At 42.9% G+C, this 14,493-nt stretch overlaps 1 protein-coding gene across 1 annotated transcript in view; it reads left to right on the forward strand.

Moving 5' to 3' along the window:
* IP6K2 (inositol hexakisphosphate kinase 2) overlaps window positions 1–11,332 on the forward strand; it is a 32,234-nt gene extending 20,902 nt beyond the window's left edge. The window contains exons 3-6 of the mRNA XM_088454013.1: window positions 856–1,081; window positions 3,074–3,246; window positions 5,315–5,490; window positions 9,200–11,332. Coding sequence (XP_088310139.1) covers window positions 856–1,081; window positions 3,074–3,246; window positions 5,315–5,490; window positions 9,200–9,712 — 1,088 coding nt within the window. The 3' untranslated portion in view covers window positions 9,713–11,332. The remainder of the gene's footprint in view (window positions 1–855; window positions 1,082–3,073; window positions 3,247–5,314; window positions 5,491–9,199) is intronic.
* Window positions 11,333–14,493: the final 3,161 nt, after the last annotated feature.

The raw sequence follows: 14,493 nt of genomic DNA on the forward strand, positions 1-14,493 counted from the left end.
ACTCCTGGAAAACAGCTGAAACATTCAGATATGCTAAAGACTATATATATATATATATATATATATTAGGGAAAAAAAAAAAAATCAGGAAAGTGCATTAGAGAGTCTGGTATGTGCAGCCAAAGGTACTTTTTTTTTATTTAAAGCATTCACCGCGAAGAATATAACACTTGTTTTGTATATGTGTTTTGCTTCGTAATTAATATCACTGCGAATCAGCAAAAGGAATGTTGTCACAATACACCAATATTTTAAAGCCTGGTGACTGAGCAGAACCATTCCAGGTAGCGATTGCTATATTGTTTACATCCTTTTTTTTTTCTTTTCTGTTTTTGTTTTGTTTTTTGCTATGCTTGCACATCACTTAATCAAATGCCATGAACCCTTTCATAGTTTTGTGATACTGAATGCTTTTTTTTGCTTTGCATAAATGCAAACCCCCCTCTGCTGAAAAGATGTAAATAGGAATTGTTTTACATCTTATTTTCTTTCATTGCAATCAATAAAGAATATTTATTTCATTTCAATAAATATTTGAATGAATTGAAATTGTCTCCTGTTATTATTTTGTCAGTGTTTTTTGTATATCGGTGCCAGCAATTTACATATAGCATTTTTTTTTTTGTCTGTCTTGAGATCTATTGATATAAACGCTGTCTCTCTGTGTCTGGGTGTTTCTATGTTTAGTTGTTTTGCTATCTGTTAGGTTGGCAGATGAGATTTGGCCTGTGGCAGGATAAATACTAAGGATTGGGTAAGACACAAAAAAAACCGATCTCGATGTAACCCTGCGTTACGTTGCGTCTCGGCTTCCACCTCTGGTTACTAAATGCACACTCCCCTCTACCTCCGCAGGTGTGGTGTCCGTTAGCTTCGAAGAAGACGAAGATGGGAATTTATGCCTAATAGCCTATCCCTTAAACCGGGACCAAGACCACCTGGAAAACGTAGACTATTCAGACTGCAGTGAGACCAAAAGTAAACTGATCAGGTGGTCTAATAAAAAAACTCATCTGTTGGAAAACGATAACCTGAGCAAGGAGCGCGTCCGACAGCACAGAAAGGAGGAGAAAATGAAAAGGTGAGTCTTGCAGGAGACATTGACGGTCGCTGACTACTCAGCGGTGTACAGGCAGTCATTCACCTGGTTAGAGACCTTGTTGCATCAGAGGTCTATAGTGATTCCTGACCAGCTTTCTTGTCTGACATCATTTCGGTTTTCTTTTCCATGTAACTGAACAAATTCACATTTAAAGACCATGCACATAGTATTCTTTGGACATCGATGCAGTTTGATGTTATACTCCTTTATTACAAGGAGCGGTACACTGGAGTAGATAAAACACCTGACGTAATATAATTAGTTTGTTGCTACAAGTTAGGAAATTACTGTGTGTTTTCCAATTTAAAAAAAAAATTGATTGCGAAATGACCAAACCAGATGTGAGAAACAAGTTGGAAATCCAAGTATTCATAAAATAAAAAGTGATTTTTCATTGCAAGGGCGATATTCAATTGTTGGCGCAGGCAACTGTCCCCCCCCCCCCCCCCCCCTCGCACCTGACGGAGCTATTTAATTGTTGCTTCTATTAGGCAACAAAATAAAATATATTTCAGTAAGGTGCACCATTGTGCCTGCATGTCATGTGGGGTTGGATGTTTTTATTTTTAGATGTTAACAAACAACACAAAAACAACCAACCTCCAATCACCTGGGAAAAGATTTCCAAAGTAGAGTGATTGGTATGTTAATAGTTGATTAGAGCCCCCAAATTGAGCTAATATTGATGGTGCAACCGCTGTTACTGGGGCTGGACCTTTACTTGTATATCAGGACTCTGTGTTCTGATTCCCGCTCAGAAATGTACATTGGCCACAACTGAGAGCCATGAGATGTGGGCAGTGATCCTGCCGGGAAGAGAGGGGTACATAGCTTTCTCTTTGCATTCTGGGCATGCTAATTATGGGACCCTTTCCTGGGCAGAGGGATGGTGTTTTTCTATATGTGCACCAAACACTTTATTATATCCAAAAATTCTGTTGCTCATTGGTGACAGTCCCTTCGTTCCACAAATCGGGTCCCGATTCAGAGTTAGGAGCAAATAAATGAAAAAAAAAAAAAATAGGAGCAATTTGCTCCTGGGACAGACCACGTTGCAGTGTAACGGGGGTGCAAACGCATTTCTGATTTTTTTTTTAATGCAAGCTAAATACTTGGCTGCTTTTGCATGTAGTGAACAAATACTGGGCGGCTTTGTTATTACACTGAAATGTAGAATTAAGCTTGGACACGCCATATGCCAACTCTAATGCCGCAACATCCACTAGGCGACACTGAAACGAGAGCAGGATAGCGACACTGCAGTTGTTTCACAGTCTGCGATGTGCCTACACTGAGCGCTCAGTCGCACAGTGTAGCGCACATCCATCATCACCGAACATGGTCAACCTGATGACGTCGTCGGGTTGACCAGCATGTTCAGGCGACGTTAGATGTCAAAAACGACCAGCGGGCGCGCGCAGCTCTGGTCATCTTTGACATTAAACTGCGCGATTTGCAGCCGATTAACAAGTGGTTGAACGATAACGATGTCGTTATCATTCTGTTTAATCGCGTAGTGGATATGCGGCATAACTCCCTCTGCACTTTGTAAATCAGCCCCACCTGCCGTGCAAAACACAAATAGCCCGGGCACTGGAGAGTTGGATCAATCCGATCAGTAGCAATATGGTTGAAAGAGGAGGTAAACCTCATAAACTATAAATTTAAATAGAAAACCGTGCAGCGTGGTTTTGCCAAGGTGAAAATTGCTCCTTTTTTCTGATTTTCCTCCTCTATCTGGCCACCAGTGCTCTGAGCTTCCCCGTGAGTTTCACCTTAGCACCTGCTGGTGCCTAATCCACCCCCTAGCCCCCCACATTAATCCCGGAAATATAATACACACACTGTACATTCTGTACACGGTGATGAATTCTACAGGCTATTCAACCATGTAACTATTCAGTGTATATGTGTATTAGGAAAGCAAAAGTCTTTATCTTTATGGTGACCCCTTTTTCTTTACTCTCCCAGCCACAAGCTAGAAGAAGAATTTGAATGGTTAAAGAAATCCGAGGTCTTGTACTACAGCGTGGAGAAGAAGGGGAACGTGGGCTCACAGTTTAAGCACAACCCATGGAGCATGAAGTGCCACCAGCAACAGCTCCAGCGTATGAAGGAAAATGCTAAACACAGGAACCAATATAGTATCCTTTGCTGCTAATATAAATAGGCTGCATGTATCCGTGTTCTGCTCCTGAAGCCTCGCATAACATTCTGACAGGTTGTACTGAACAGCTTGTAACGAATTCCCTGCAGAAGGTTATTCCGAGTACTTTTATATTTGGCAGGTTTAGTGGGTTCAGGGGTTTGTAGTCTGGCTATGAATTTTATACATAGGTTAGCCATTATCTTATTTTTATACTGGATTGTATGCATGTTGCCACATTTAGAGGAACGATGGAATAGCATCACCATTGGCTTGTCGTGCCTTCTGATTTGCCAGAAAGAAGCCGTTTTATCATCCGCTTATATCTTGCAATTGCGGCACCAGTAGAACCATTGGCCAATCGTTAAGATGTCAATGGTTTGGCCAGCTTCAGTTTGTTCTAACTGCATAGCTGAAAGAACAAATCTGTCCGATGTATTTACTCTGTGGGATGGCGATAAACCAGTTTTACTGTATTCAAAATCTGTTGAGATGGATCAAACTACTTGCCTTTGCTTGCCGCCATAGGGCCGTATTCAATTTGAGGCGAAAAGTCAGTTTTGGGAAAAAGTATCACGGGCGACGTCATTTCGCCAGGCGGAAACTTTACGCCGTATTCAATTTCAAATACTTTTCGCCTAGGCGGAGAGTCAATGCAATGGACCCGGCGGAAAAGTTTCGCCAGTTAATAGCAGGCGGAAAAAAATGCATATTTGGGGTTTTGGGGTGCAACTTTGCGGAAACCTCCGTGCAGCCTTAAGACAGTCCCCCAAAGGTAAACGGTGTCAAAGAAATACAAAAAAAAACACTTAAGAATACCCCCAAAAAAGTACTTTTGGGGGCGAAAAAACCCAAAGTTGGGGGACAAAGTTAAAAACTAGTGAAATAGACTCCAGGGTGGTCCTCAAGTATGCCCCAGGTGTTTTTTTTGGATTGCAGGTGCTTGCGGCAGGTGGAATTTTCAAGTTTTTTTTTTTTAAACTTTGAAATATGCCCCCCATTTTCAGTTACCCCAAATTTGCTGGGACTACTTATTTTCACAAAAAAAACTGCTTAATGCTATTCCTCACCACTTATGCAAAGGCGCTAATTAGAACCTATTCAGAACATTTAAATACCCCAAATACCTTCAGCAGGGCTATTCAAGGGTATCCATAGTAATCCCCCATGCCAGTGCATCTTTTGGGGAATGTCAGGCTGATTTCCCCAAATCTGACAACTTTTCGCCTGTTTCAGTTTCGACAGGTGCCGTTTTCGCGTCCTTTGAAATTGGATAGGGCGACAAGCGCGCGCGGGAAGTGTTTTCTCCAAAAACACTCGATGTAGGCGGAAAGTCTGGCAGGCGAAAAATCCAGGACTCTTCGCCTCAAATTAAAAAGGGGCCATAGCCGTCAGGCTTCCTGTGGGCATTGCTGTCAGTGCGTGCCACTGTATCCTGAATTTATTGCACTATATAGCTCATGTCTTGCACGTAGCAAAGGTTGTTTCTCTTTAGCAAAGGTGACACCACAGCCAGTTTAATCTGTGCTTATCAGATCTTAAGCATGGTTGGTGATTAGACATGTTCTAGGAAGTGAAAGCTGATTAGTTGTAAATACCCAGCGTCCTCTCAAACGCGCATCTTGTTCTTTGAATAGAACAAAGATCTCCCGTGTTTCTTGCACCCTTCAAACTCCAATGAAAGAGCCTCCGGCTGCTTCTAGTGATAATACTGGGAGCCAGTAACTTTACACTAGCAGAGCCTTTATCCCTTACCAATATACACAGTGGAAGTTTTGGTAATCCCTTTTAGAAAGTGGTGTCACTCTTAAGGTATAACAGAATAATGTTATCGTTCCTGTGATGCCCCGAGAACAATGTGTGTTTATGTTCTCACCCACACCAGCCATTAATCTGCATTGTTACGGAAGGCAGAATGTTTACTTTGTGAAGTTGCCGGTCCGCTTCATTACGTAGACTGCCGCAGCCGCTGAGCAGTGCAAACGACACGCTGAAAATAAAGCCCCTCCCTATTCACAGCGACGAATAAACACAACCGGAAAAATGTATATTCCTTAACTTGTTAGAATTCATCTTATTGGAAAACCTGACCTGTCGGTACCAGGTGCCCTGCGTCCTGGATCTGAAGATGGGGACACGGCAGCACGGAGATGACGCATCGGAAGAAAAGAAAGCCAATCAAATTCAGAAGTGTCAGCAAAGCACTTCTGCCATCATTGGGGTCCGGGTGTGTGGTATGCAGGTGAGTTTTACAAGCACCAAATAGATGGGACTAGATTTGTTTTTAATTGCCTTTTTTTAATTGCCTTTTGCTCCTACTGTGGCCCTTATGGTATAATGACTTGATAAGCCCTCTGCTCCGGCGTAACGAGCATTGATTCACACCCCGAGGTGCACACGTGTAGTTCACACAGTCTACTATTTTGGTAACTTACGAGAAAGCCGTATTTTCTAGCTTTTTGCTCTATGCTTCATTTAGCATTGCAGGACAATACAGATCATTAATCCTATTGGCAAAGTTTTCAAATGGCATTTTTCACTCCCGAGTGTCACTCAGATCGCAATGTCATGCTTTTAAAATACACACTGCGGAATGGGCCCTGTTAAACCCTAGTCTTGTGTCCACCAGCGATTAATTGCATTACTCTTTGCTGGGGATACTGGTTTAGTAGTGCCAATTTTTTTTGTCTTGAGCAGCAAAACATTGATTTGACGCTATTGGGCAGCGACCCTAGACTCCTGTCTGACTAATTCTGCTTCTAAATGACAGGATCTGTAACGAGTTCTGCTTATAAATAACAGGATCTGTAACAAGTTCTGCTTATAAATGACAGGATCTGTAACGAGTTCTGCTTATAAATAACAGGATCTGTAACGAGTTCTGCTTCTAAATGACAGAATCTGTAACAAATTCTGCTTATAAATGACAGGATCTGTACCGAATTCTGCTTATAAATGACAGGATCTGTACCGAATTCTGCTGATAAATGACAGGATCTGTAAGGAATTCTGCTTCTAAATGACAGGATCTGTACCAAATTCAGCTTCTAAATGACAGGATCTGTACCAAATTCAGCTTCTAAATGACAGAATCTGTAACAAATTCTGCTTATAAATGACAGGATCTGTACCGAATTCTGCTTATAAATGACAGGATCTGTAAGGAATTCTGCTTCTAAATGACAGGATCTGTACCGAATTCTGCTGATAAATGACAGGATCTGTAAGGAATTCTGCTGATAAATGACAGGATCTGTACCGAATTCTGCTTATAAATGACAGGATCTGTAACGAGTTCTGCTTCTAAATGACAGGATCTGTACCGAATTCTGCTGATAAATGACAGGATCTGTAAGGAATTCTGCTGATAAATGACAGGATCTGTACCGAATTCTGCTTATAAATAACAGGATCTGTACCGAGTTCTGCTTATAAATAACAAGATCTGTAAGGAATTCTGCTTCTAAATGACAGGATCTGTAACGAGTTCTGCTTATAAATGACAAGATCTGTAAGGAATTCTGCTTATAAATAACAGGATCTGTACCGAGTTCTGCTTATAAATGACAGGATCTGTAAGGAATTCTGCTTATAAATGACAGGATCTGTATCGAGTTCTGCATATAAATGACAGGATCTGTAACGAGTTCTGCTTCTAAATGACAGGATCTGTACCAAATTCTGCTTCTAAATGACAGGATCTGTACCGAATTCTGCTTATAATGACAGGATCTGTACCGAATTCTGCTTATAAATGACAGGATCTGTATCGAGTTCTGCTTCTAAATGACAGGATCTGTACCAAATTCTGCTTCTAAATGACAGGATCTGTACCGAGTTCTGCTTATAAATGACAGGATCTGTACCGAGTTCTGCTTATAAATGACAGGATCTGTACCGAATTCTGCTGATAAATGACAGGATCTGTACCGAATTCTGCTTCTAAATGACAGGATCTGTACCGAATTCTGCTGATAAATGACAGGATCTGTACCGAGTTCTGCTTATAAATGACAGGATCTGTAAGGAATTCTGCTGATAAATGACAGGATCTGTACCGAGTTCTGCTGATAAATGACAGGATCTGTAAGGAATTCTGCTGATAAATGACAGGATCTGTAAGCTGCACTATTTCCACAGCAGATATCTGTTTTGAGCATAACTTGGGATACTGCTTGTGTGGGCGACCCCTTGGCGTGGGATAAGGCAGCAATGTGTGCCATGTACAGGGATCAGCCTAGTATATAGATAGACATAGATATATCATTGCTATTTATGTCTTGAAGTGCAAACTCTTTTATGTAACAAGGTGAAAGGACTGACTGTAGCTCAACTCATCCCGGACGATTTCAGAACAAATTCTTGCTCACGTCTGGTATTGTGCAGGGCAGATGGCAATCTGTCAGCACTAGGATTGTGCGTAGCGTATTTACTAAATCCCTGTGCAAACACGTTTATATTCACCGTTAAGAGAAACCATTGTGTACTTACACAATGTTCCCGTGTTAGAGAATACACCAGGTTTCTGGCCCTTAGCATGTTTGCCGCTTACCACAATGAAACTGCTTTCTTTACAGCCACTGTATAATATTTGATAACAGCGTATTGTAACAAAGCCATTGGGCATCTAAAGGGTTAGGCCTAGCCATGCTATATTAGGCCTAGCCATGTTATATTTCCAAACTCTAAAATATTAATAGCGATATTCTGTCCTTTTTCAGGCCTGTTGGATACGAGTATAGAAGTGATTGGCATTTAATATAATTGTAAAGCGCAACGGAATAGTCTTGCGCGATATAAGTAACGGTTAATAATAATATGTGCCCATGTATTCTTTCATTGGGGGACTTACCAAACACTACATGTTAGTGTTCACTCTAGGACCGGCGCCAAAAGGCTCTTCTGCGCACGCCCAGAAAGGGGGCGCGGCCAAGTCTTTATGATGCGTCCCCTTTTTGTCACTCTTGGGGGGGGGGGGGGGGGCGTGCCAGGCACTTACGGACATGTCGGGCAGCCCTCAAGTGCTGCGGTCACTGTGATGCGCCCGGCATCCATTCACTGCCATTGACCGCTGCACCGCAGTTTTTCCCACCCGCGGGACACTGCGGCCCGTGGGAGGAGACAGAACCCGCAGGCTTTTTCAGCCGCGCCAGAGGGCAGGGTGCTTTCTGCCCTTAAGAAATATGGCAGGGTGCGGCGCCCCGCTGAAACAGCCTAGTGGGAACACTACGTGTGCTGTAGCTCATTTCATTGGTACTGGGACCAGTGGCTTAACTAGGGTATTTGGAGTCCAGGGCAAATGGGCGAAAAACGGGCATGGTCACTTGAAAATGGGGCTTGTTAAAATTACACACACCCCTTTATCTTCACTCTGAACATTCCTTTCCATATGCACCTTAACCCCAGTAGTGCCCCTTATACAGTACCCCCAATATGCAATGTCCCCAGTTGTGGTTCCTCTTATGCAGGCCTATAGTAGTGCCCCTTATACAGTACCCCCAGTAGTGGTCCCCCTTATGCAGCCCCTCATTAGTTCCCCTTATTCAGTGCCTCCAGTAGTGGTCTCCCTTATGCAGTGCCCCATGTAGTGCCCCCCCCCTATGAAGTGCCCCCAGCAGTAGTCCTCCCCGCATGCAGTGCCTCCAGTAGCGGTCCCCCTTATGCAGGCCCCCAGCGGTGACACCCTCCCTCCACCCATCCAGTGCCCCTTATACAGTGCCCCCTGTAGTGGTCCTCGGTATTTAGTGCCCCCAGCAGTAGCGCGCCCCCCCCCCCCCTAACTAGGTGCAACCGGGCCCAGGGCACACGCCCTTAGTTACGCCACTGGCTGGGATATAATAACTAATGCTGTTATAATGTCAATTTAGCTTGGAAATATGGTTGGTCGTGAAGGTCTATCGTGACACAAATGCTCGTGTAATTCATTTCCTGTTTGTTTTTGTTTTTTTCAGGTCTACCAAACCGGTACTGGGCAACTAATGTTCATGAACAAATATCACGGCAGGAAACTTTCAGTCCAGGGTTTCAAAGAAGCACTTTACCAATTTTTTCACAATGGGAAAAATCTGCGCCGGGAACTGATCGACCCTGTAATCAAAAAACTAACCGAACTTAAAATGGTTTTAGAACAACAGGAGTCCTATCGTTTTTATTCCAGCTCACTGCTTATTATATATGATGGGAAAGAATTACAGGAGGTCCCTATGGACTCGGACCCGGAAGATTCAGAGGATCTGTCGGAGGAGTCCTCGGACGAATCTGCCGGGGCCTACGCCTACAAACCCTCTAGTAACAAACACGCCACTAGCACTGTAGACGTCCGAATGATAGACTTTGCGCACACGACCTGCAAGTTTTACAGGGAAGACAGCGTCGTGCACGAAGGGGAAGATACAGGCTACATTTTTGGACTTCAGAATTTAATAGCTATTATTAAAGAAATAAGAGATGAAAACAGCGAATAAAACAGACATTTGTTATCCAGACTTGTATGAAGCACTATAATATGTCTTTTCCAAAATGATGGCCACTTTGTGGTGGTAAAATTCATTACAGGACTGGACGGGTCTCACCCGTCGGAAGACTTGTTCTAAAAGAGGGCATTTACTTAGCTGTGCTGGACAGAGCACTGATTATTATTGTGATACTTATTTATTTTAAATATTTCTAAAACATTCCATATTTGATGATTCAAATACCTCTGTTACACCTGTGTGTATGTTTTGTGATACCCCTCCCCCCAAAATAAAACTCCCTTTCTTTTGCCGTTTTCCCCTCTCCCCCTACTTTGTCGGGGCGTGACTACCGATTGTGGAAACCTAATGGACTGTGTTCCATGTGCGGGCGTTGTAGCCTGGCCCTCTGTTACATAGATAAGGCCTCGAATGTTTGGCTGAACTACAATATTCACACCAGACTATCCATTATTATATATAGAAAATAGCTACTGTAAAGGAACAACTTATATTGGATACCGTTGCCTGACGTAGCATTGAAATCTAATATTTCTATTTATTGGGCATCGGCCTGATTACGATAGCAGTGGAGCACTATAATATAACTTCATAAACGTATGTGCCTTTAATCATACACATCTGAAATGCCAACTGCTGTCCGCAAAAGGTCCATTACTGGGTGCAATGGATTGATGTCTTCATTGGATTAGGGTCCTTGAGTTTACCCCAACTACGTTCCACGCCATGTGCACTATTCTCTGCTTCTTTAAATATATCAAAAAACCAAATACTTATATTTTGTGATATGTATCTGGGGAACAACAGAAAAATAATAATATAAATTAAAAAAAAGTGGAAAAAAAAAAACAGCAAAGACCGGCTTAGTTCCAGTAGAACGGGTACCTGTTGTTTGAGCATTCGATCCCAGGTCTGAAATGCAAAAAGTCTTTTGAAGAAACATTTACTGACTATCCTATTTTAGTTCTTGCAAAGAATGTGTTGGGTTTTGTTTTGTTTTTTATTATACTGTAAAATAAGGAATTGGTTTTGGTTTAAGTATATTTACCAACTTTTTGCTCTAGCTGACCTGCGGAATTTGCTAAATTAGGGAGACGATCATCCTATTTTGGAGGTAAAAAAAAAAAAGGCAATTTCTTTAGGTTCCCTAGATTTCTCGCTTTTGTTGATGGGTCTTTTAATAGCAATATGTGTGACCACGAAATGTTCCAGCCAGCCCACTGGATTCCAGCGAGTTTTCTCCTAAGGCAGAAAAAGGTACCTTGTGGACCCCACCAGCTGCTGTAAAAATCAATAACGTCCAGAATGAATGGTTAAATGCAGCCAGCGCCTACGTACAGAGGAGGAAGCCATTTTGGAAGGACCAAAAACCAATATTCATGAGAATGCAGCTGATCAATAGGAACTAGGGTCGTGTACTTCATAGTGAATTAATATGTTGCATTTTCTGCAAATTGTTTTGATGGCCTCCAGTCTCCAAGGCGCTGTTTAACTCATTATGTCTGCTGAAATAATATTGCTTTACCTGTTACCGCCACCCATCGTTAATGAATCAGCAATGGATACATTTTTGTGTTCGGAAAATAATAAAATATCTTCTATGACTTGTAACTCTTGTTAAGGCTCTTATTTGGCTCTCACAACGTGCTCGTGTTTCAGGCTACCCCATCGGCCTGTTTATGTGAGTGTGCTGTCCGTGCTACTGAGAGATTTTGCTCACCAGTCTTATTCCATACGTCATACGAGGTCCCATAGATAAATATATGCACAAACAGGAGATTTGCTAGAGTGAGACATCCTTGCCACTCCTGGTGCTGTTCTGTGATGTCTAACCCACGAACAGTATTTTCATGATTCATATATAAATGTAACAAGTAGGAGGACATGCAACATTGAAATTATAGCTCTGCATCAACAGTGTCATCACTTTCGTGTCATCCTTAAGTTGCATATAGCTTCAGATATAGCTCATGCAAGCGTGCACTGGTTGGATGTCAACTTTCAGGTCTGCAAATTACAAACCATTACATTTCCCTATTGCAAATAATGGTCAGCAGTCTCTATGGCAGGCCTGGCCAACCTGTGGCTCTCCAGCTGTTGTGAAACTACAAGTCCCATCATTCCCCGCTACTGTTTTAGCATTTCCTAACAGCGAAACTGTTGCAAGGCATGCTGGGACTTGTAGTTTCTCAACAGTTGGAGAGCCACAGGTTGGCCTTGCCTGTTCTATGGCTTTCCCCAGAGGTTGCCAGTCTATCTGATGCAGAGGTTGAAAGCTGTTGTGGAACTACAAGTTCCAGCTTTCCACTCCAGCTAGAAAAAGTTAAAGCACACTGGGCCTTGTAGTTCAAATAACAGCAGGTGAGCCATAGATTCTTCCAGGCTGATTTAGTGCCGTTTCCTTTAAACCATAATTATTACTGCAGAGTAGAATTGTCAGAAGTAGGCTTTTACCCCCAGAGTCCATCGTAGGTATTCTCAGTGTCTCGAATACACTAGCAGGTCTTGGGTAATTGTGTATGATGCACCGTAGGTGGTGCTTGCAGATTCTGACTGGTCAGTGCTCCGTTAATCGTACACTGACTGGATGACTGCAATGTTATGCTCGCTTAATTTAACAAAAAATAATTCATAGTCTCTTACAAAACTTTTTTTATTTAATTATCTTTTGAAATAAGACTGCTCGTTTTTTAAGATGTTTACTTCTTACCTTTTAAAGGTAAGAGTAATTGGCACTAGTGCTAACTTTTAATTATAGGTGGTTTCTTATTCAGTGGGGAGAATTCAATTCAAAGCGATGTTGAATAGCTGCAGAAGGGGGCTCCCGCAGCTATTCAATTCAACACGGTGTTTGGGCGGGTTAAGGATTTCTTCTCGCACCCCCCTGGGGATGCGAGGAGAAATTAGACAAATGTGCCAGGCGCGCAGCAGTTTTCCTGCTTAGTGCGGCGCTAACAGCCACGCGCCCGGCACTTTAGTCAGAAAATGCCATTCTCGCGCCTAAACACCCAGGTTAAATGCAAGAACCGCCACTCTCCAACATAACAGCGCGCTGAGTTGAAAAGCTCTGGGAGCTCCCTCCCGGCGCTATTCAATTTGCGTTGAGTTTAATACCGCCAAGTATGTAACATTTCTGAACTCCAGCAACCCCCTACTGGTGACTATAGAGCAGGGGTTCCCAACCACGGTCCTCAAGGCACACTAACAGTCCAGGTTTTAGGGATAGCCATACTTGAGCACAAGTGACTTAATTAGTACCTCAGTTATATTGATTTAACTATCTGTGCACAATCATGGATATCACTAAAACCAGGACTGTTAGTGTGCCTTGAGGACCGAGGTTGGGAATCACTGCTATAGTGCCACTAGCCCACTGAGTACAATGTAACCCATAGCAACCAGTTTGTGTAATGACCGCTATAATCAGACTTTTTATTGCCATAGTTTATAGCTAATTTGGTCATGTCCCCCATGATGATATCCTTTATTTTTTTTTTTATGACACCGCAAGGGTTCCGCAGCGCCTTACAAATGAGCAAAACAAGAAAACGGACTTACAGTACAAAACAATGTATGACAAGGGCATGGTTTATAATACTCTAATAAGCAGCAGGGCGGTAGCACACAGAGTAAGTGCCGTTGTAGGAAGTATATGATAGTATAATACCCTTTTTCCACCAAAATTCCGGGTCCGACCCGGAGTTGGAACAGGGTTCCTATCCAGATCAGACCCGAAATTTAGTTGGCGCCAACTTGGGATATTCCCGAGTCAGCGCCGCCAGTCGGGTCTGCATAGACCTGGCTTTTCCGGCGTGAAAGTGGATGCTTGGAGATGACGTCATCTCCAAGCGCCACTGAAGCCGGACCAATCGGCCAGCTTGTGGCGCACTGCAGGTCATCAAGACCCGGAGTGTGCCATACACACAGCAGGGTTTCACGGGTTACTCCCGTGTTAAACCCTGCTATTTACCTGGGTTGGATTGCCGGGTCACTCGACCCGGCGATCCAACCCTCACCCCTTTTACACCAAGGAGCTGCCCGGGTTAACCCTGCAATAACCCGGGTTTTAGCTCTGGTGTAAAAGGGGTATAAGTAAGGGAAAGGAGAAGCACATGACGGAAGAGGGCCCTGCTCGTGAGTGCTTACATTCCAAAGGATGTTGGAGACTGTAGGGATAATTTACCAAACGGCGGCTTGCTCCTGCGGTGTTAGCCCAGAAATCTAAAATGGCAATGATTTTAAAAGAAAAATGCTTTAAATATCATTGAAGTTTCCAATTTGGGGGTTGGAAGTGATGGCTTGCAAAAGCTGTCAATTTACCCATTGTGTGTGTCACATTCTGTGATTCGCTTTATAATGTTCACTCTTATTTGGAGTGAAGAATGACCTCAATTAGATTGGGGATGGCTGAGCACAGATCAATGTATTAAAAGTGCTCTAGGGGGAATAGAGATTGGAGTGCGGGTATAGCAGGCACTAAATGAGTGGGTCATTGGGACAGTTCAATGTTTATCTCTGGATGATGGTTCCGTTCCTCTGGCGGTAATGAGCTTATTGACCAAATCTGACCTCTAACCGTACGAGTCACCTTTTATGATTTTAACTACAGCACAAGATGATATGGTCTTGTGTGATATATAAATGCTCATGAGCTGGACATAAACATATTTATAAATTAATAATAACCAATACACAAATAGGGTAAGAATTTGCTCCTGATGTGTGGAGGGATCAACAGCGACCATCTGCAGAATGAACCCCAACACTCGCCC

This window comes from Taudactylus pleione, unplaced genomic scaffold (assembly GCF_031769625.1).
Source record: "Taudactylus pleione unplaced genomic scaffold, aTauple2 ptg000607l, whole genome shotgun sequence".
NCBI classification, from domain to species: Eukaryota; Metazoa; Chordata; class Amphibia; order Anura; family Myobatrachidae; genus Taudactylus; species Taudactylus pleione.